Source organism: Python bivittatus, unplaced genomic scaffold (genome assembly GCF_059951505.1).
Source record: "Python bivittatus isolate LINGU-HERP-01145 unplaced genomic scaffold, Pbiv_v1 ctg000330_np1212, whole genome shotgun sequence".
Taxonomy (NCBI): domain Eukaryota; kingdom Metazoa; phylum Chordata; class Lepidosauria; order Squamata; family Pythonidae; genus Python; species Python bivittatus.
In genome coordinates, this window is record NW_028277058.1 from 32402967 (window position 1) to 32426784 (window position 23818).

The 23818-nt window shown below is 36.7% G+C and overlaps 1 protein-coding gene across 1 annotated transcript; it reads right to left on the bottom strand.

Annotated features, from left to right (window-relative positions):
- On the bottom strand, positions 1 to 18367 carry LOC103055408 (sodium-coupled monocarboxylate transporter 1-like). The gene is made up of 15 exons (XM_007441894.3): positions 17439 to 18367; positions 16010 to 16075; positions 14981 to 15032; positions 14249 to 14316; positions 13847 to 14001; positions 12892 to 13032; positions 11196 to 11325; positions 10693 to 10781; positions 9704 to 9813; positions 9140 to 9207; positions 8052 to 8138; positions 6851 to 7050; positions 5676 to 5779; positions 4095 to 4177; positions 1 to 1241 (listed from the first exon to the last, which is right to left on the bottom strand). The coding sequence occupies exons 1-15, from the start codon at positions 17787 to 17789 to the stop codon at positions 1122 to 1124; spliced, it is 1824 nt and encodes a 607-aa protein (XP_007441956.1). The 5' UTR covers positions 17790 to 18367; the 3' UTR covers positions 1 to 1121.
- Positions 18368 to 23818: the final 5451 nt, after the last annotated feature.

Here is a 23818-nt window from a genome sequence, read left to right on the forward strand (position 1 = left end):
ATGGAACTTTGCTGCTTCCCAGCAACAAAAATGTTTTTAAAGTTTTTAATGTTTTAAGCAGAAGGTACAGGCAACTTGAGTAGCACCAAAAGGTTTGGGATTACAATCCCAACTATAGTTAGTTAAGAATATTTCTCCTTTAAATATAAAAAGACTTATTCCTGAGTAAACATGTAGGATTACATTCTAATAGTATCTCTGCTCAATAATTCACACTGGATCATCTCTCACAAGTTTGCATCAGGATGTAAAATCAGCTGAAAGAATTGTAGGGCTATATCTTTAGTTTTAACCTGATAACATCAGCCCTCTTATGGCACTCTGACTGATGCTAAGACATTTGGAACAGGGAAGTCTATGTGTAGCCTTCAATATACATAGTCTTTCTGAGATTTTGGAACCCTGACCATTAAAGGATCCAGGAGAATAAAGTTCCACATGAGGTCTACAGATGTACAATCATTTATGTTAACATACAAAATAAGGGCATGAAGAAATGTGCAACATTCTGGGTGATGCTAAAGACATGGCCCATATCCTCTTTGCATCTTCATTTTTATATACAAAGACTGCTTTTTAAAAATTATATATGATCTAGATTTCATGTTATCTTTGAGAAACAGGAATAAATAAATGGAAAATAGTAGAAATAAGTGAAGCATCATGACCTTTTGGAAAATAAAACATGGCAATGCAATTATATGTATTTTTTCTCAGAAGTTAAGTGCCACTGAGTTACTTGAGATTACTCCCAAATATGCACACATTATAGGCAATAGTCAGTGAAATGATACAAAATATCCATAACATAGTTTCCATTGTGCACACAATAAGACTGAGGTATTAATTTCCAAAATGTGCTTCACATCTTCTGAAATCAGCAGTGTCAGGTTTGTTATTGTTTCCATATTTTTCAATTATTTTTTGCACAATGTATTCTTTAACAATGTCCCAGATAAAATGGAATGAAGTTAAGATATGTGTTGACAAAAGTTCTAGTTAGGATGAAATTTCTTAAGTGAGCAATAACTACTGTATTCTCATGAGCAAAATTTTAGCCCTATTTCATAATAATACATTTGAAATAGCTGCCAACTTCAGCACAGTGTCCAAGACCATTTTCACATATGAATACCATTTTCTTTTTTACTGTCTGTGATATTCATTTCAATATGATTGAAGGCTGGGTTGTCAGTTCCTTCACTGGATGGTTTCCAGTTTAAAACTTCTACTTTCTCTTCCTGGAAAAAAAATACATGTTTAGAATAAAATATAATAAAGAACAACGTATGTAATAATAAATGTAAACATCCGAGTAAGTATATGTAATTTTGCCTAGTGACCAAATTATAGTAATATTGGTATAAGGTAAATTATCCTGGGAAAGAAGTTCCAGAACTCCTGGAAGAGAGGAAAAACTATTTTAGATATCTGGGTCCCAAGCCATGCAGGGATTTAAGGATTAATAACAAGCCACTGAACTGTGCTCAAAAAGGGATCAATAATCAACAAAGTTCTTTGGTAATTTCAGATCCTGAAATAACTGTTAATAACCTTGCAGTTATATTACAAGAACAACTGTAGTTCTCCATCAGTACTTAAGAAATGACCAGTGTACCACATATTGTGAACACATGATATGAAGTACTCATGAGAGACTATATTTAATTGTAAACAAAACAGATTTTAATTTTAAGATATTAATTTAATTAGCATTTTGGGAATAGTGCTTCTTATTGCTTGACAATCCCCTGAGTGGGCAGATGCAGTTTTGAGAATGCTCCTACATCCAGCATTGTTCTTAGATACCCAAGTCACAACAGTGGTGGCCCAGGATAATGTTTACCAGTTTGGGTCAATACATTAGCTGCACTTACTACTGGAAGACAACATTTGATCATGCCATTCATTGACAACTGCAGGATTAGATTATTGCAATGTGTATTATATGAGATGGTCCTTGAAAATAGTCTGTTATTTCAACTAGTTGAGAATTTATCTGCTCATCTGCTGCCATGTAAATAAGACATATGGAAATATAACATCCTCATAGGCTTTCAGTTTCTATATTGAAGCCAAAGACTAGATACTGATTTTATACAAACAAAAGGTTTAAATCCTAAATATTTCAAGCAGAGGCTCTCCTTCTCAGTTATTACAATTTCAAAACAAGGTCTTAATTCAGATATGATAAACTGAAAGCTAGACTCTCACCAAGAAAGTACAAGATTTTTTTCCCCTCTTCTTTGGAACACTATCCTTTTGGAAGTTTAGAAGGGACAAAATTTCAGAGGGGACTGAAAAGTCTTTCCTTGAATAAAGATATGTATACTCAATTCCCCATGTTAGCTTTTACAGTAACACATAGCTTCATTCAGTGAAAGACTTCTGGCATTTTATATTAAACATGATAAAGAAATTAACCAAAATGCAACCAAAATGCTTAAGGAAATAAATACAGATTTCTAATACAGGAACTGTTATTGTTGCTTTCTTGTTGAACTTTATTGAAAGCTCAGCTGAACCAAAGTAGTGCTAGATTTTGCACGCAGTTAATAAAAGATATAAAAGTATCTTTTTAGCCACCAAAGAAATGGTATTTAACAGTATACTTGCAAATTATTTCAGCTTTTCAGAATCAATTTGTGAATAAAATTTCCATAAGCTAATCAAGTATTTCATTATTAAGACACAGTATTAAAAAGGACTGTTTCTGGCTTTCTGTTAGGGGGTTAGACAATGTCTTAAAGAAGAGTTTTATTTATAAAAGAAAGCCCTGCACAAAAACCTCTATAGCCTAACTCAGATGGAACCAGGCTTTGATCATCTAACACATTTTGACACACACTCTGTGGATCCACTGAGGGGAATAATTGTTGGGGTGGGTTTTTTACTGCTTATATGCAGCAGAGGACATAATACAATTTTCCAATTGCCAGAACTGTCCATCAGGGTGGGAGTGTTAAAATCTGCAAAATGGTGGGCATGATGTTGCAGTCAAAGCCCTGCCCTTTCTGTCCTTGCATGCAAGGTCAATGCATGTACAAAAGAGGTAGAGTTTAGATCATGATGCCAAACCTGCCATGTTGCAGATTTTGACCTCCTGCTGTGGACATCACTGCCAGTGGCAGAATCTGGTAGAGGACTCTTCTGCTATATCCTTAGACCCTTCAACCCTCAACAAAAGCTAGTTAAGAATTAGGTATTTTTAAGATCCAGGACCTCTTAAATATTGATCTTTCTTCTTTTTTGTAATAATATTTCTTAGCCAGAAAATTATAACAACATTTTAATGGTCAAATTTACTTTCCCACAGGCTATAAACTTTATAAATATATAAAATTTAGTATTTATACCCTAGGTTAGATACAAATGTAAACTATGCATTTACTGCTTCTTGGAACTATCAATTTATGTAGGAAGGCAAAAATGGGGTGACCATTCAAAGCTGCAGAATTAATTTAAGTTTAAAGGTTAAAAAAAAAACTATTTTTATATAACATCATCACAAATGTCTTAATAAATTCATGAAATCTCTATGGTGAGATTAAAGTACATAGCTGGCTGTAAAAAAAAAAACTTAGTGACCAATCTCATCTATAATATGTAGATGCCTATGAAACATATCTCCCAGTGTCATTCTGACAGTGTCCAATTATTCATTCAGATAATAGCCAGGAGTAAATATAATTCTGATGGGATGAATATTGAGGGCAAAAAGAATTGGTAACAGCAAAACTACATTTCAGAAATAAGTTACAGTATAATAATTCTGACCTTTCCAATGGATTGTACTTGGACCTATCTTTGAAGATAATTTGGACTCTTAATTTAATCAAATAGAATTACCATCTCACTAATTAGGGGACAAATCTATACAATGATGTGATTCCAGTACTTCAACAGCTGCACTGTGTCTGTGCTCAGTTCAAAGCACTGGTGCTACCTTCAAGCCTTAAACAGCTTGGGGCAAGAGTTTATATCAGAATGCCTTTTCTTATTCAAGCCTCTCTGGACACCTCGGTCATCTTTGGATTCTTTGTTTCTTTACAATCCTTATCTGTCTGGAGTCTAATAATATAATGTATACATACTTGTTTTGATTTAAAAAATGAGTTATAAAAAAGGTCCTCTTTGTTCAGTAAGAATTTTCTGTCCACTTTCTGCCAAAGTCCTCCTGAAAAACATCTATTTGGTTAGTTAAAATACATTCACACAGAGTAGAATTTGTTCAGTTAAATTATCGTTTGTACACAATAGTAACACTAGTATTAACATTAGATGGCATGTCTTGAAATCCTGTTACAAAAAACGTAAATGCCTCACCATATCTAATGATTATTTGTAATATGCTTGTTTCTTTCTGTTTTTTGAATTGTATTATTTATTTATTCATTATTACAAATCCATATCCTACCTATTTGCCTCAGTTAAAATCTATAAAGACATCAAGCTAATAAGAAACTTCAGATAAAATAGTGCAAATGTATGACAAGGAGTCAAATATCCACTAGGTCAAAAGAGAAGTGGAACAAAACGCTTTTTGATGTAGAAGGAACCACGTGGACTGAGAAGTTTAGATGTGACAACAGAAAGAAACAATACTATATATTTCTACTAGCCAAACTAGTAGAATATCTATCAGACACTTCCCAAATCAGTCTTCTCCAACCCGTGTTACACCACAGCCAGGCTGGAAATTCTGGGAATAGTCCAAAACACATGGAAGGTGACAAGTTGGAAAAGACTGCTCCAGATGATCTAAAAAAGCAGGAAATTCACAAGACAGCAACCATTCTTTAATATCCTAGCCCTTATCTGTTTAAAGATGTAAAGATAACAGAATTTAAACTGTGGCTGGAAATGAACAAAATTCATAATACAGTACATTTTTATGCAGCAATCACACATCATGCAACTCAGGTCTGAATCAGATGCTACTCAAGCAACCTCCTATAAGGTATGTAATAATTCTATTTTGATGTGGAGTTTGTGTTCTGTAATATAATCAGTACTCATGACAGTGAGACCATTTTTCATGCATCTGAAGTAATCTTGAAATTTATCAACCTGATTTGAATTTGCAGACATCTAGGTTAGGTTCAGACAGTTAAATAAATTACAATTTAAAATAAAATGAAGCTTTGCCATGTACCAAATTATTTGTTTAAGTAACTATATTAGGCTGTGCACATTTTGAAAATGATTCAGAAGTGCTTGTGTGAGCTCAGGTAAACACCTTTCTGTTATTCATTAAAGCAGTCTGACTTTCAGGCTTCTGAAGAAGATTGAAAAAAATTGTTACGGTATAAGAAATCCAGTTACTCTAAAGCAGTGTATATTGTTTTAATTAATACTGTACTGTAAAGGTACTTTACTTGCCCAGGCTGTGAAATATAGAGAGACTTTTATTACAGAAGAAGGAAAAATAACTTTCAAGGTTTAAAAGTTTAATATTATAAACAAACCAAAAATTAAAACTTGATTCCTAATGGATAGTTAACTTCTGGATTCTTTAAATCCAGATATTGATGCTATGTCAAAGCAGAAACCTAATCCTAACATTTCTTGATATTATAAATTCAGATATGATTTTATATAGAGTGGTATTTGAATTCTGTTCTTCTGGAAATCAACCTATACTTTTGATAAAATCAAAATAGAAGAATAATTACCTGACAAAATGCTACTGACTATTCCCACAGCAACTGTCATCAGAGTTCCAATTGCACTTAAGTACAAATAGGATAAGGAATACAAATTATCTGCAAAGATTGATCTAGGGGCAAAAATAGAATTTATTTGACATATTTCCACAATTTATATGAAATCTCACAATGAAAATGTTATTTGAAATATAAAGACTTTAGCAAAGCAGTAAGGCAGTTATAGTCAACATTCTCTTGCTGCCTTCATTCATACAAAGAAAACAGCCTCGTGCACGCAACAGTACGGTGCACAAACCAAGCAGACAGAGCTTGCATTGCAACAGCACAACATTGTCATTCTACCAGACTTTGGCCACCCTTGTGCACACTGTTGATTATAGTCACAGAAAAACTTTACTCAAAAGTAAGCCTAAAGATGGACTTTCAGGCTATGGGAACACCAAAGCAAGGTAGTGGCTTTTCTTCTCTGTACCTGAAGAAGTTACACAGATTAAAAGCAGTCACTATAAAAACACAATCCCAAGATTGTTATCATTGTATCTGCCATTACAAAAGATTTGTCTTTAGGACATGGTATTTCTCTGCAAGAGACACAACATGGTGTCCTGGTTTACCTAACTTATTGGTTTGTTTGACTTGGCTGTGTGCAATATGTTAATTCAGTCATGGCAATTTGGTAATCATAGTTGATTGCAAATATGTTATGTAAACATAACCAATTGTGGCTTAGTGAACCATGATTAAACAAATAATGGCATAGTGGAATGCGTGAAGCCATCCCAACAGATATATCAGTTATTCTATAATATCTAAGATTATGGGGTTTTGCCATTTTCCTTATGAATTTAAGTATATATTTCCATAAAAGTAATGTACTTTTAATAATGTGTGTGTATAAAAACAAATAATGTATATGTATAAAAACAGTAACAGAAGCAAATGAACAGCACTAGACAAATCAACAGCAATGGAAATGAACTGAATAACTATCACTTTCTCTGCATGTGATTGCAAAGTCTTAATATACCCTGCAAATATGTGAACAGAAAACCTGGTACTTGAGTGGGTTTCAAATCCTACTGTGCAAAAATAAAAATATTTGTTAGCCATAAAAGACTTCCTATGCCTAGCATAATTAAATGTGACATATTAAGTGGATGGTTAATACATTTGCTATATACCTCTCACTACTTTCAGTTGTGAAAGGTGGCAGGTTTGGGAAAGACAAGGTGTGACCTCCCAGGCTTAGGCTGCTCATGTTACAGCCTGAAACTGACAGATGTAGCGGCATGGCCCTAGATGGCAGCAACTTATAAATCTGAGCTCCAATTCCAATCCAGAGGGTAAGAGCAAATCCACAGATGAGACCTATAAATGAACCCTGTAAAACAAGAAATAGAATCCTGTTCATAATTTAAAGAAAAGCATAGGTGAAAGAAATAAAATGTGTTATTTTATTCCCCCCATCCCACTGTAATTTCTAAGCATTTTAAACATTGTACTTTTAGAGACTAGTCAGACATTACATTAGTAGCCTATTTAGGATTATGCATACTACTATCTTAACTAAAAGCAGCCACAGGACTTTTTAATATAATTTAGAACGGTAGAAGGAAAAGGGTCTCTAACTCATCCTGTTCATATTACTTCTGAGACAAAAATCATGCCCCTATAGTACAGTGGTACCTCGGGTCACGAACTTAATTTGTTCTGGGACTCTGGTCGTGACCCAAATTGGTCACGACCCGAATCAAATTTTCCCATAAGGTTCAATGTAAATACGGTTAATCCATTCTAACCCCTACGAATTTGATCGCCAACCAATTTTGACCCGAATCAAATTTTCCCATAAGGTTCAATGTAAATACGGTTAATCCGTTCTGAACCATATGTATTTTTTTTTAAACCACAAAAATATGACACAAAGTACAGTACAGTACACTATTAAGAGAGAGAACGCTAACCTTGCTTGAGGCGTGGAGGACAGGAAGGCGGGTGGGGAGGCAGTTATTGTTTGGAGGGAGAGTCCCCCTCCCTACAGGAAGCCACGACCACATGTGCCAGCAGGGAAAATGGCCACGGATCCTGTTTGTCACCCGATGCAGAGTTCGCGAACAGAAGCAAAATTTTGCAAACAGTGCTGTTCGTGACCCAAATTGGTCGTGAACAGAAGCATTCGTGACCCGAGGTACCACTGTACATCAAAGCATAGGAAAGCTAATATTCACCAAAGTACTTACAAGTCACTGTGGTTTGAATTGATACATTTAATAGCTTCAAGTACATTTGACTGTAATTTGTTCTTTGCTCTGAGGAATGTCTTGAATCAGAAGGCAGGGTAGCAATTAAATAAATAGTAGTGTAAATAGAAAACCTTCTTACCACACTGTTGGCAAAGGGACAAAGGATGCCCAAGGAAAAGAGTCCCAGGAGAGGCCCACCAACCATGCCAAAAATGGTCAACGCTGCCTGAGGAAAACATTAAGTTGTATATTTGATTAAAATCCTCAAACAGTGCTAAATATCTTCATTTTCATTTAAATAATTTAAAATGAAAATATAATATTCATTTACAATACACTTATCCAGCTTTTCTAACCGGAAAAAAATGACTCAGAACCACAACAGTGGCTATTTATTAAATCAGCATTTTCTAATCTGATGCGTTGCAGATATGTTGGGACTCAGCTCTCAGAATGTTCAGCCAGCATGGCTATTAATCATTATAGATAAGCATTTGGGAAACTGTGATCCTTCCTAGCACATTTGGAGGGTATCAGGTTGGTAATATTACATTAACTTGTAGAACTGATAGGGAACATTATATATTAAGATACAATTAGTAATGGGAAAGTGTGGTGAGAGATGGTTAATCCTTTCCTTGTAAACCATTTCCCCACTCCAAATTGCCCATGCAGAATTTCTTGGGTTCTAATTTTTCAAACTGGAGGCAAATATCACTTGAAAGGAACACGCCTTGGAATGCAGAAATGGCCGGTGAGAAAATTATTCCCTTCCTTTATATCTTCTCTGCCATCAATTGCCCCACCAAAAATAGCTTTTAAAACAATACATACACATAGACACAAACAAAGGAAAATGAAAGAAGGAAGAAAAGCAAACCATTGCATTCTTTGGATTCGTATTGATTTATACTGTGCCCAAATCAATGCACAGTATAAATCTTTGATTTTTGTTTGTAGATGTCTTATTGACATAGCACGTATTTGAACTGTACCCTTAAGCTGCAGCTGTCTTGTGCTCATGCTGAATCAATTCACTGCAGGATGAAGGCCTCTTCATTGAAGGTTATGGACTGTACTGGCTTACTCTATTGATGCTTACTCAGTGCTAATACTACAATCAAAGTAAGCAGTTTGAAGTATAAAAAGGAAGAATCCATTGAAATAAGTAATGGTTGCTTTGTTTTCCAGACAGATTAACCTTAACAAAGAAATTATTAAAGATACCTGTAGCAAAGCTCCTAGTAATGACGCCAAGGCAGCCATTCCAATGCATACCACACCATAAAACAAACCTATGTGAATGATGTCATAAAATTGAATGAAAGAGGTCAAATAACACTTTTTATTTTGTGGCTGCAATTCACAAATTCACTAAACATAGTAATCCTATTAAAATATATATATAGCGCACAACTTTTGTTGCAAGTTTTGCTATATGAATTTTGCTCTGTTTCCCCTTGATTACAGAGCCATCTTCTAAGCAGTAGACAAGTCAGGTTGTTCTTTGTTAATAATAATAATAATAATAATAATAATAATAATAATAATAATAATGCTTTTTTCACCATATAGTTTTTTTCTTTGCAGCATATATTCTTTTACACAGTAGTAATAGAATTATATCGCTACTTAGCTTATGTATAATATTACAAAATAATAATAGTTAATATATTTCAATAAATGTTAATTATAATGTTTTAACATCTACTAAGTCACCTTAAAAACAAACTAAAGGATTTTCTCCCTTAACATAAATTAAATTTAAAATAAATATTAATATACACTTACTCATCCCCTTAGAAATCCAAGACAATTTAAGTTCAGTGAATGTGAAATAAGGTTTAATGAGGTCCTCTACAGTCACAGTAGCTAAAGCATTGATGCTAGAAGACACTGTACTAAGGAGCGAAAAATAGAGTTCATTTAATTTCATACCAATTTAAAGCAGTATTTCACTTGCTATCAAGTCGTTACTATAGTGTTTATTATTACCGATGTTAAAGTTAAGCAGCTTAATAACTACCATAATTGAAAGACATTATTTAATCTACTGTTCTGATATTCAGAAAAAAGGCCATAATTTTAAAAACTCTTCATTCTGGTCAAAGTACAGTAGGTCCTGATGAAACCTTAAAGAAACAATTCTGTATAATAAGTAAAGAAATCACTGACCTGATATGTATGTTATAATAAACCATGGCTAGTATAAACCACAATGGATCCACACATTATGCTAAAGAAAATCCAAGCAAATTTTGGTTTGGCATAATGTACCGATCCAGTACCGATTCATTCCAGAAATGAAACTTTCATTTCTCTGTGAAGTTTTTCTGAGTGGGTTTTTTTTAAATTTACTAATTGGATTGTTATTGTTGTTAGCTAAAACATTTCTAGGTCACCTTAAAAGGCAACAATATTCCCATTAAATATAATAACACATTGAAACTAACACACATACTAACAAGTATGTGTCCTTAGCTCCCATGTAGATTAATTAATGTCTTCATCACCTAAAATCATTCCTATTGTTTAAGCAGTGAAGCTGTGCTATATGACCTTATATGTAGTAGTGGGGTGTTTAAAACAGCCATTTTTCCTTTAAAATTGTTTTAAAGGAAAAATAAATACAGGTTTTTACTTGGAAATCCCGCTAACAATGCAACCATATATTTCTGTTGAGAAGTAAGTCTCCTTGGGTTCAATGACTATACAATTGTCATTTGAATCCATTGCCACCACCCCTACTTCTCTGTCTGCTGAATTTTGAATTAACTTACCTTAATGTTCCACTGTAAGCACAAGCGACAAAAAGGCCTGTCATTCCTGGAAACTGGTGTAGAATTTCCACTACCAAATAAGGCATGAGCTGAAAAATGCAAATATCACATATATTTTATACTTTTATTTTTATATTGTTTCTTTTCTCCTATATTCTTATCTGCATCCTTTACAAGACCTAAACTTACATTAATTCCCACTTGTAATAAAGATATGTGTAAAAATAGTCTTTTAAATTGCTTTTTTTCCAGGAAGGTAAAAAAAAGGTCCAAAATTGGCATAAAAATATAACATTCGTTTAATTCTTCAATTATGCAAGGCATCCTTTGGGAGACATTATCCAAATATTTAATATTATTCATTCTTTAGCTGTTTCCTTCGAAAGGGATTTATTACGATTACTCCTAGTACCTCCCTGTAATCAAATCATATCCCAATATCAAACTGAAAATCATTGCTCTAATGTTTGTTTGGCATGGATTAAAAATGTTTAATACTAAACCTGGTCTGGTGCTAACACACATCTTGCTGTCCAGGGGTCACAGTCTTTAAAAATGGAGTACATTGTTAATCCACATAACACTGCACACAGAAGAATTATCCATAGTCCCACGAGGTTTAAATAAAGAGATCTATAAGGAAATAACAACAGTTTTTTCACTTTGAAAATGTGTGGAAATGTCATAATCTTGTAGCATTATATAAGTACGCATTGCATTGTACCTGCATTTATTTCCTCCTTGGCAGGCAAAGAAAAAGTCTTTGTTTGAAAGGAATGTACTGTTTTATTTGGCTAAAAAAGTTATGCAAATGTTCCAGCAAATGTAAATCATTATTTATATTATTATCTATGTATTGAGGTGTGGCTAAAATAAAATGTTATACTTTATTTGTATGTAAGAATCCCCTCTTTCTGCTAACACTTGGCTGAGCTGTATCATTGGATATTCACCAGCATATTGGCTTTGGGCCTCAGTAATAAACTTTCTTCCCCTTTTCTCCTCCTCAAGCTGCGTCAGAGCCACAAAAATGGTTTACAGCAGCATGTGCTCTGTTTCCTCAAGTTATTCATCCCTGAATTTTAAAAAAAAATTTGGACATAGACCTAGAAGTGTTGAAAAAATGATGGCTTCAACCACATGTGTCCTGTAAGTTTTAGATGTTTGTGAGTATGTTGATTCTTGTTTTATAATTGTTTTTATAATTATGGCAGAGAAATTTCTGATCTGGTTCTCAGTGATAAAAAGAGCATTTTCAATTATGTTTAGTGACTTTATTCTTCATTTAAATGATTTCAGGGTTTTTTTTTTTCCTTTTGATACCAAATGATTATGTAGTCACAGACCAGAAACTTACCTGAGTGAGAAACAGTATCAAATTAAGATTTATATCATGATTTTAATTAACATATGAGGCTGTTTTTTACTGAATCAAATCACTATCTAGCTCTCCAGGATTTCAGGGAGTTTTCCTCTTATGAATGAAAACAACTCTTCCCAGTGTTTAATTATTTTTATAAGGATTTAAAATATTGCAGTATTCTTATTATTGTGATTGTACGCCTGAGAGTAAGATGCTAGGAAAATAAATGAATAATGTGCCAAGTACATCATATTGAATACTATGAGGTATCATTTCAGGCTGCCTTTAGGCCAGTTTGGAAACTTAAAATACAGTTGCCAAGAAGTAAGTGGAATGAATCTATGAGAACTAACTTCCAAACAGAACGCAAAACACTGCTCTTTTTTAATTGTTTTCATCTTGCCAGCATGCATCTTGAACAGCAAGATTAGCTCTTTGCTTTAAAAGATAGATAAGATGGTTACTTATGTCTGTGTCAACATAGGGTTATATTATGCCCTTCATAAGGACTCTATACATAAATCATAAATGGGTGTTAAATCAGACACAGTTTACAAAATCAAAATTCCATATCTGTTTAAGATTTTCATAATATTAGTAACATATAATTTGATAATTGATTGTTATAGTTCTAATATATGCTCTTCAATGGAATGTCCTATTAATGCTAAATTCATTGTTACTAGAAGTTTTGCATTTTAAAAAGGCTGTAAGATACAGATAGTACATTTATAAGCATTCAGGCTGATTTCTTGTTTCATTAATGGACTTCTATGTTGAGAATGCAATTTAAAATGAAAATCCTTGGGCAAAACAAAAAGCACAGGTTAACTTACAGTTTTGCATGAAATCTGTTTTTGCAGGAAAGGTATCGCTGAACTTGAGACTGATTGACTGCATATATACCAAGCCAGGTGAAACTCCCACCTACAACAATTGTCCAGAATGTATGCCTTTGCAAAGGATTAGGATTGAAGCTATATTAAATAAAAAATGGATTTTACAATATTAGGTAACTATTCATTTGTCTTTTAAATACTGCTTTAGGTTTTCTTTCTATGAATATTTAAGTTCTCAAACTTAATTTGCAAAAATGTTAAGAAATGTTAAATATTAAATAGCATGGATCACAAATTCAAAACTTGTTATATATTTCATTAGGAATTACATCATTGAAGATGCAGAGTTTTCTTATGAATAAATCTTAAAATTGTATCCAAAAGTGCTCACACAAAATAGGATATCCAATCTGCTATTTTTTCCATCTATCCCAACCTATTGTAGTCCTACAATATACTGGATCCCCCCAACAAACAAAAGCAATGTGGTAGAAGAGTGCTGCACTAGGTAGGTAAGCTGTTTGCCTTATAAAAGCCTTTTTTAAACCTGTTCCCCTCCTTCCTTCCTTCCTTCCTTCCTTCCTTCCTTCCTTCCTTCCTTCCTTCCTTCCTTCCTTCCTTCCTTCCTCTCTTCCTTCCTTCGATTTATATCCCGCCTTCCCCTCAAAGCAATTTACTTGGGGATCTCTTTTTATTTCAACTCCCCTATAGTAACCTTATGAAAAAGTCTGAGCAGAGAAAAAGTGACTAGCTCAAAGTCACTCAGTGATTTTTCATCTTCCTAATCCTAGTCCAACACTTTAACCATTCTAATACTGATCAGTAACAGCCTTATTCTAGACATATTACTGGAAAGTATCATTTATTTGATACAAATGGTTTAAATTAACTACAAAACAAATAATATACATTTGAAAATTTCTTCTGCAGCTGAAATAAATTAAATACTTACTCCCAGAAATTTAGCCTTCCTCCATGGTAGGTGTCATTTATTATATTTCCCAAACCACCTTGTAATATTGTACCACGTATAATCACAGATAAAAATCCAGCTATCATGATCATAGCTTGAAAAACATCTGTCCAAACCACTGCTTTTAGTCCACCCTGGATGGAGAACAGACACAGATTAAAATACAAGGCAACTAATATTAAAAGAAATATAATACTTAGGCTCATTGGAGCCTAAGATTTTAAAGGGATTTCTTATCCAAGCCATACAAATACTTTTGCTCAATGCACATTATTTAAAATAATAATAATAATAGAAGTAAATATAATGAATTTGTTCAATTAAGTTTTTAAACTGAAGCATTTGCAGTTGTAGCAATTTTCAGAATAATTGTAGACATACCAGTGCACAATAGAAAGTACAGACTATTCCTGTTCCAACAACTGCACCCCATAAACCAATTCCTGTAACTAGAGAAGAAAAAAGTATGAAAGACTTTTAAAAAATAGCAGAAAATGATTAATTCAAAGTACGTTGATCATAATTTTAAGAATTAACTGATATACATTGGGATTCCATTATCTTCTTAAACAGAGAGCCCCTTCTGGAAAGATGCAGATGTAAGTCTACATAAAAAGATACAACAAGCACTGAAACTGAAGAGTGAGTCTGATAATTTTTTGATGGAAGAGTGACTAAAAATATATGTACATATATTTATTATATATGTGTTATTGAAATTCATTATAAAAATAATGCAGAATATAAACATTTAGGTTTTGGTGAATAAGCATGAAAATCATTATGACAGACATTTGCACTGTATTACAAATATAATGCAATATTGCACAAGATTGATTGTGAACTGACCACATATTTTTTCAAGAATTGTAATACTTTTAGAATCCATGTGAATCTTCATTTAATATTTACAGTCCATTAAACCTAAACTATTTACAACCCAAGTAGCTAATTTAGTTACATCACTTTTCAAAACAATTATACCTACTTTTCTGATTTTGGAATTTCAGTTATATAAACATGTTCAGAATCAGGAGAAATCTGAAAACTTTAAAAATTGTCCTGGACTGCTAGCATTAATTTTATTTGATGCTAAATAAATAAAAAACATACCTTGATTTAAAGCTAAGGCTGGAGCATAAATGACTATTCCAGTGTAAATTACCTGAAAAGAAACAACACAAAATCCTAATCTCAGTAGTCCAAGAACTACTTGGAAGCAGTAGTGAATTGCATGGTGAATTAAACCCAAGCAATATAAGATACACTTGTTGATAAAGGTGATGGGTTTCAGTAGCATTTACACAAAATACCAATTAAATAATAATAGTTTTCATTTTTAGAATCAATAAATAAAAAACTATCATAATCATGATACAATGCAGAATATTATTGTCTGGAATATTACTGCAGGCAAAGCAACTGATTCTTATAAGAATATTGTTTATTTCCTGAACAACCAAAGGTTTAAAAAAGGTTCGGGCATCATTCATAGTCATAAATTATGATCATAAAGCCAAAGATCTCAAGCAGATTAACAACATTTGTTTTTCTTTTGATAATCGCAATTCTGAGAAGTAAAGTAAGTTATGTGATAGTTAACTCCTGAAGTTGACAAGAAATTTGCTGTAGCCCATCTCATATTGTTCAGGAAAGAACCTCAACCTTCCAGAGAATGTTTGGGATAATGAAGGATTTAATGGAATGGAAGATAACTGAAGACACCCTTAAATTATTTTAGATTGGAATCCAAGGTATATTCCAAAGAGAGGGCTAATTGGCAAACATAACACCTTACAGGATATAATAAAAGTTTGTAGATATCAGTCAAATATTTTTCAGTGCAAAAAGTTTAGTTCAAAATTCTTTAGCATATTTATTTAAATAACTATTATTACATAAATAAGCAATCAAACTCTCTTTGTCATTGGGGATGAAGATTGCCCCTTACTTCATACTTCAGTTTAGTCAGTATAAATAGTTCATAATTCCACATCTGTTTTCTAAAGCCAACTTTATTTTACAACTATTTACACTATATTAAACTTCCTAGTTATGTAATCTACTGCAAAGACCTATTAAATAATATAATTTACTTTATAAACTTCAAACATTAAGAAATGTATAAATCAATTTTCTTACCGTCAGTATAAGGAAGAGTCCTGTTCCACACAGACGCAACTTTTTATTAAATCGCATTTCTAGGTACTGTAATAAACAAATATTATGTAATATTTGTGTAATTCTGAAGGAAGAGTGAACATCTTACTGAAGAACTATTACTTTAAAGGAGAAAACGTCTGATTTTGCAGTTATCTATTGCTTCAATCTTGGTTAAATTAGCATTGTTCTGCCAACCTTTGTCATTCTATACTGTTTATATAAATCTGCATTACTTGTCAAGCTTTATTCTATATATAATTGTACTGTTGCATTTAACACAAGGCTTTATGATGATTGTGACCCAATAAGAGCTTTGTGTTGAGTGACTTATGCAGAAAAGAAATGGATTTGAAATTTGATTTTGGCAAATGAGATTTGTTTTATTTATTTATTTAACAGATTTATTTCTGTTAAAAAAGGTTAGAATCTCAAGCCTTTGATGATTTTATTTATTTTATTTCAAAAACATATTAATATTATTATATTATTATATTTAATATAATATAATGTATTAATATAATAATATCATATAATATTATTGTATTAATATTAATATTATATATTAAGAAACTTCAATCAATATGAATTAAGTGGTTTACGGCAAAAATCAACATTATATAAATCAATATAAAAATCAATAAATAGCCACATCTTGATAACATAAATTCCATCTTATCCTCATCAACCTGTCACTGCATACTGTATTCACAGATGTTTGCAGAAACATGCACTCATATGTACAGCCTCACTCAGAAGGTAGGCACTTAGCTGGAAAGTATAACGGGACCTACAGATGGATTTCAAAGTATTCTTGATTTAATATTTTTCTTTACCCTATTTCCAGATTACGATTACAAAATGATATTGATTTGGTTAATCCATTGGTAAAGGGAAACAGTCACTTACTTCAGGCTGCAGAATCTAGGAGGCTGTATAACACAGTAGCAGAGGAAACACTCGTGTCCAAGCTGCTCTGTGCCCCCTAAACCAGCGTTTCTCAACCTCAGCAACTTTAAGATGGGTGGAGGCCTGCTGGTTGAGGAATTCCGGGAGTTGAAGCCCACCCTTCTTACAGTTGCTGAGGTTGAGAAACGCTGCTCTAAACTATTACTATGCCGGCTGGGATGGCAAAGACGCTGCCGCAACATCACACGATAATGGAAGATTTGGCTGGAGAGTCCAGTTCCATGGGACAAGCCCGGACTGTTTTCAGCATCTCCTAGCCTAGGTCTCCTAGCTGAAGATCTCAGAAAACGAGTGATGGAGTGGAGAAAAAACGTGACAGTAATTGTTTATGGACAACCTACGCCTAGTATGTGGATAAAACAATAAGTCAGCAACCCGGGAGAAACGGGTGAGTGCTTCTCCAGAAAGCCGCTAAGCGGTCCCTCCCTACCTCCCTCCCTACCTCGTAGGCGCTGGTGATGTTCAGCCGGTAGAAGACGGGCAGGAAGACCTCGGCGCTCACGATCACCACCAGAGTGTAGGTGATCGCGAAGAGGCTGAACATGGTCCCGAAGCGGTAGATTTCGGCGGGGGTGCCGAGCACCGTCACCGCCGACATGAAGCTGGCCGTTAGGGAGAGCGCCACGGGAAAGGCTGTCAGCTTGCGGCCCCCCATCAAGAACTCTTCGCGGGTCCTCTGGCCGCCTCCCGCGAAGGCGTAGTACAGCCCGATGGCCGCGGAGATGAGCAGCATGAACCCGAAGACCACATAGTCCCAGGCGGTGAAGCCCCCGACTTCAAGGCAGGTGACCATGGCTGGGCTCCGAGCGCCTCCGCCGAGCGGAGGAAGGAGTCCGATGGCGCTCCGGACCGGCTGCCTCCGTTACTCGCTCCCCGCGCGCGCCTCTCCCACTCGCGCTGCGTGGGTGTCTCCCTCGCCCGGCGAGACTCGGCGCGCTCTGCGGGCGGGATGCTCGCTTTGCCGGCGACCCTCGCTTCGCGCGCCTCCGGCGACTGCTGCTTTTCTCCCTCGGGCGGGAGCCGCTGTCTTCTGGCCGGGACCCGCCGGCTGGCGCTTGCCCGCTCGCTTCCTTCTTGTCCCCTGCCCCTCGCCCAGCAGCAGATAATACCGCTCTTTGTTCCTGTTGCCTTTCCTGGCTGCCGTCCTTGAGGTGGTTGGAAACCAAGCCAACTAAGGGCCAGTTCTTCTCTGTGCTTGAGGAGGGACCTACTGGATAGGCTCCTTTTTATCCCCGGGTTCAGCACCACAGCAGTGTCATCATTCTGGGCATCGAAAGGGGAGGGAAACAGAGAACAGCCCTAACCGGTCCAGACCAGGAAGACTTTCTCAACCATGGAATACAAGTAGCAACCGCGGGGCGTGGAGCAGCATAATCACCCCGGCTCCCAGCCAGCAACCATCTCTTAAGATTATTTATTCAAGGCAGTGGATTCCTTTATCCAGACATCACCTTGTAATGTGATGTCCTGAGAACCAGGGTTCAGCTACATAGGAGGATTAAGTACACTGACAGGAATCTATGTTATTGTTCAGTCGTTAAGTTGTATCCGACTCTCCATGACCCCATGAACCATCACTGCCTCCCTGAGTTTGCTCAGTTTCATGCTCATTGCTTCAGTGATGCTATCTAACCATCTCATCCTCTGCTGTCCCCTTCTCCTTTTGCCTTCAATCTTTCCCAGCATCAGGGTCTTTTCCAAAGAGTCCTCTCTTTGCATTAGCTGACCAAAGTATCTGACCTTGAGCTTCATTATCAATCCTTCCAATGAGCAGTCAGGGTTGATTTCCTTTAAGACTGACTGGTTTGACCTCCTAGCAGTCCAGGGGACTCTTAAGAGTCTTCTCCAGCAGGCAGGAACCTATAGTCTCTGTGAACTCTAAATCTCATTCATTTAAATTGACTGAGGGATACCATCTTTGTTCTCAAAAGGTGTTCATTCTTGTCTGTTTGCTATGTAATCTCTGCTGGTAAATAGATTCCTCCAATTCCTCCACCTGTAAGAATGTGGGGATGAATCAGTCCCTTCCCCAGTTTCTCTAGAAGCAGTGAGAACGTTTGTGAATGATTCTTCATATTGCACCTGTCCAAGCTAATGCTTGCATGGCAAAGTTAGTATGTTTTTAATGTGATTTGATTGGCAGTGTATGAGCTCATGAGGTTATAAACTATGTTAAACATCTTATACATTGTGTAAACTCAGCCAATTATAGATTAGTTAATAAACCATGCCGAACAATGTTGTTCTGGAATGATATATGAACTCAACTTCAAAGTAGACTCACTAAAATGAATTATCTTCAACTTTATGATTAGCTTAAGTCTGATAGATGTAAACATGGTCTGCTAATAAGTAAAACTAAATTTGTATTAAAGTTGGATTATCTGGACCCTTTTAGTCAGGTTTCAGGCCCGGATACGTGATGGAAACGGCATTGGTTGCACTCATGGATGATTTTTGGTGGGAGAGGGATGGGGGTAGTCGTTGCTCTTCTTGACCTCTCAGTGGCTTTCAGTATCATCGACCATGGTATCCTTTTGGGTTGACTTAGGGAGTTGGGAGTGGGCAGCACAGTTTTGCGCTGGTTCTCTTCTTTCTTCCAAGGACGATCCCAATCGGTGTTGATTGGGAGCAAAAGGCTCAGCCCACGGCCTCTCCATTGTGGGGTACCACAGGGTTCGGTACTGTCTCCGCTTCTTTTTAACATCTACATGAAACCACTGGGTGAGATCATCCGCCACCATGGGATGAAGTATCATCAATATGCAGATGATACCCAGTTATACATCTCCATCCCGGGTGACGCGAGTGATGCTGTGACCACCCTTTCATGGTGCCTGGAGGATGTGGGGGTCTGGTTGGGGTGCAACAGGCTGGTAAGACAGAGTGACTGTGGACTGGAGGCCTCTCTGTATCTAAGGATTTACCATCTTTGGTTTTGGACAGGGTTGCACTGCCCCGGACAGACTCACAACTGCTGCTTGAGGAGCAGGTGGCAGTCATGTCCAGGAGGGTCTTTGGCCAACTTTTGTGATGTGCCAGTTACTCCCTTTCCTCGATCAGCAGGCTCTCTAGTCAGTCACTTATGCCCTAGTCATCTCTCGGTTAGACTACTGCAATGTGCTCTGCATGGGCTACCCTTGAAGAGTATCCGGAAGCTACAGATGGTTCAAAATGCGGCCACACAGACAATCTTGGGTGCCCCAAGAAGGGTGCATATAACACCTTTGCTGCGGGAGCTGCGTTGGGTCCCAGTTTGCTTCTGGGTCCAATTCAAGGTGTTGGTTATTACCTTTAAAGCCCTGCATGGCATGGGCAGGTTACCTGAGAGCCACCTCACCCCCATCACATCAACCCGTCCCACCCGGTCAGGCAGAGAGGGCATGTTACGGACTCTGTTAGCAAGAGAATGTCAGCTGGCGGAGCCGAGGAGGAGAGCCTTTTCTGCCCTTTGGAGGTGCTGCAGGCCTCTACCCGCCCAGAGGTGCGGCGGGCCTCCACCCTCCCGGCTTTCCGGAAAGGACTAAAGACCTGGCTCTGCCAGCTTGTGTGGTGCAACAAGAATTTTAATCAAACCTGGGGATGGCCAGTGCCTTGATGACACTCACCAAGCTACTTGCCAATTAACATCAACTCTTGGACTATATTTATTTCTTATTTATTTAGGTCTATTTTATACTGTATTTTTAACTGATTTTAGCCCTTCTGTAAACCACCCAGAGTCATTTTTTTTAACGAGATGGGTGGTGACAAATTTGATATATAAATAAATAAATAAAATTTAAAAAGCCAAACTGTTTTGCTTAGGTCTATGGGGCTGAATGCATTCATAAACGTACAGATGATGGTTTCTTGAAAAAGTTAGTTCTCACATGGTTGAAAGAAAACTGTATTAGAACAGGCTATTAATAGAAAAAGACAACTAGAAACTGTATCTCCTACACACAAAATAATTACTTCTGGCTCTTTATATATTGTGGTCAAGAAAAAGAGGCACTAGCAATTTGAACATTGATTGTATAAATGTCACTGAAATTCTGTTGTAATAGCTCCTTAGCTTTACTGCCATAAAAACTGACTTATCACAAGTTTCTGAATTCTTGATTGCCTATTTAACTGCTTCCTGAGAAGCTTTCCAAGACAAACCTGATGTTTCTTTATTTTTATTATTTTACAATGTGTATATTAAAAGTTATTGATATACATATGCTGCTGACCCAATAAAAGTTATGGACTTTGTTTCATATTTCTTTGTTTTTAGTGAGTTGTTGTTGTTGTTGTTCAGTCGTTAAGTCGTGTCCGACTCTTCGTGACCCCATGAACCATATTGCGCCAGGCCTTCCTGTCCTTCACTGCCTCCCTGAGTTGGCTCAATTTCATGCTCATTGCTTCAGTGATGCTATCTAACCATCTCATCCTCTGCCGTCCTCTTCTCCTTTTGCCTTCAATCTTTCCCAGCATCAGGGTCTTTTCCAAAGAGTCCTCTCTTCGCATTAGGTGACCAGAGTATCTGAGCTTGAGCTTCATTATCAATCCTTCGAATGAGCAATCAAGGTTGATTTCCTTTAAGATTGACTGGTTTGACCTCCTAGCAGTCCAGGGGACTCTCAAGAGTCTTCTCCAGCACCACAGTTCAAAGGCATCAATTCTTCGGCGCTCAGCCTTCTTTATGGTCCAGCTCTCACAGCCATACATTACTACTGGAAAAAACATAGCTTTGACTATGCGGATCTTTGTCGGCAAGGTGACGTCTCTGCTTTTTAATATGCTATCTAGGTTTGCCATAGCTTTCCTCCCAAGGAGGAAGCATCTTTTAATGTCATGGCTGCAGTCTCCGTCTGCGGTGATCTCGGAGCCCAAATAAATGAAGTCTGTTACTGCTTCCATTTCTACCCCTTCTATTTGCCAGGAATTGATGGGTCCAGATGCCATGATCTTAGTTTTTTTAATGTTGAGTTTCAAGCCAGCTTTCGCACTCTCCTCTTTCACCCTCATCAAGAGGCTCTTTAGTTCTTCTTCACTTTCTGCCAGTAGGGTGGTATCATCTGCATATCTGAGGTTGTTGATGTTTCTCCCTGCAATGTTAATTCCGGTTTGTGATTCTTCCAGCCTGGCATTTCTCATGATGTACTCTGCATATAGGTTAAATAAGCAGGGTGACAGTATACAGCCTTGTCATACTCCTTTCTCTATTTTGAACCAATCGGTTGTTCCGTGACCGGTTCTAACTGTTGCTTCTTGGCCCGCATATAGATTTCTCAGGAGACAGGTAAGACGGTCTGGTACCCCCATCTCTTTAAGAATTTGCCACAGTTTGTTGTGATCCACACAATCAAAGGCTTTTGCATAGTCAATGAAGCAGAAGTAGATGTTTTTCTGGAATTCTCGTGCTTTCTCCATGATCCAGTGAATGTTGGCAATTTGATCTCTAGTTCCTCTGCCTCTTCGAAACCCAGCTTGTACATCCGGTAGTTCTCGGTTCACGTACTGCTGAAGCCTAGCTTGTAGGATTTTGAGCATAACCTTGCTAGCGTGTGAAATGAGTGCAATTGTGCGACAGTTTGAGCATTCTTTGGCACTGCCCTTCTTTGGAATTGGAATGTAAACTGACCTTTTCCAATCCCGTGGCCACTGTTGCGTTTTCCAAACTTGCTGGCATATTGAGTGCAGCACTTTAACAGGATAATCTTTTAGTATTTTAAATAGCTCAGCTGGAATACTGTCATCTCCGCTAGCTTTGTTGTTAGCAATGCTTCCTAAGGCCCACTTGACTTCACTCCCTAGGATGTCTGGCTCAAGGTCAGTGACCACACCAGCATGGACATCAGGGACATTAAGATCTTTCTTGTATAGTTCTTCTGTGTATTCTTGCCATCTCTTCTTAATCTTTTCTGCTTCTGTTAGGTCCCTGCCTTTTTTGTCCTTTATCATGCCCATCTTTGCACTAAACATTCCTTTGATATCTCCACTTTTCTTGAAGAGATCTCTAGTCTTCCCCATTCTATTGTTTTCCTCGATTTCTTTGCATTGTTCATTTAAGAAGGCCTTCTTATCTCTCCTTGCTATTCTCTGAAAATCTGCATTCAGTTGCTTATAAATCTTTCCCTTTCACCCTTGCTTTTTGCGTTCCTTCTTTCCACAGCTATTTGTAAAGCCTCATCAGACAGCCATCTTGCTTTCTTGCATTTCTTTTTCTTTGGGATGGTTTTAGTTGCTGCCTCCTGTACAATGTTACGGACCTCCGTCCATAGTTCTTCAGGCATTCTGTCTACCAAATCTAATCCTCTAAATCTATTCATCACCTTCACTGTGTACTCACAAGAAATATGATCTAAGTCATACCTAAGTGGTCTAGTGGTTTTCCCTACATTCTTCAATTTAAGCCTAAATTTTGCAGTAAGAAGCTCATGATCTGAGCCACAGTCAGCTCCTGGTCTTGTTTTTGCTGTCTATATAGAGCTTCTCCATTTTTGGCTGCAAAGTATATAATCAATCTGGTTTCGGTATTTACCATCTGGTGATGTCCATGTGTAGAGTCGTCTCTTGTGTTGTTGGAAAAGTGTTTGCTATGACTAGCTTGTTCTCTTGACAGAACTCTATTAGCCTTTTCCCTGCTTCATTTTGTACTCCAAGGCCAAACTTGCCTGTTATTCCGATTACTTCTTGACTTCCTGCTTTAGCATTCTAATCCCCTATGATGAAAAGAACATCTTTTTTTGGTGCTAGTTCTAGAAGGTGTTGTAGGTCTTCATAGAACTGGTCAACTTCAGCTTCTTCGGCATCAGTGGTTGGGGCATAGACTTGGATTACTGTGATGTTGAA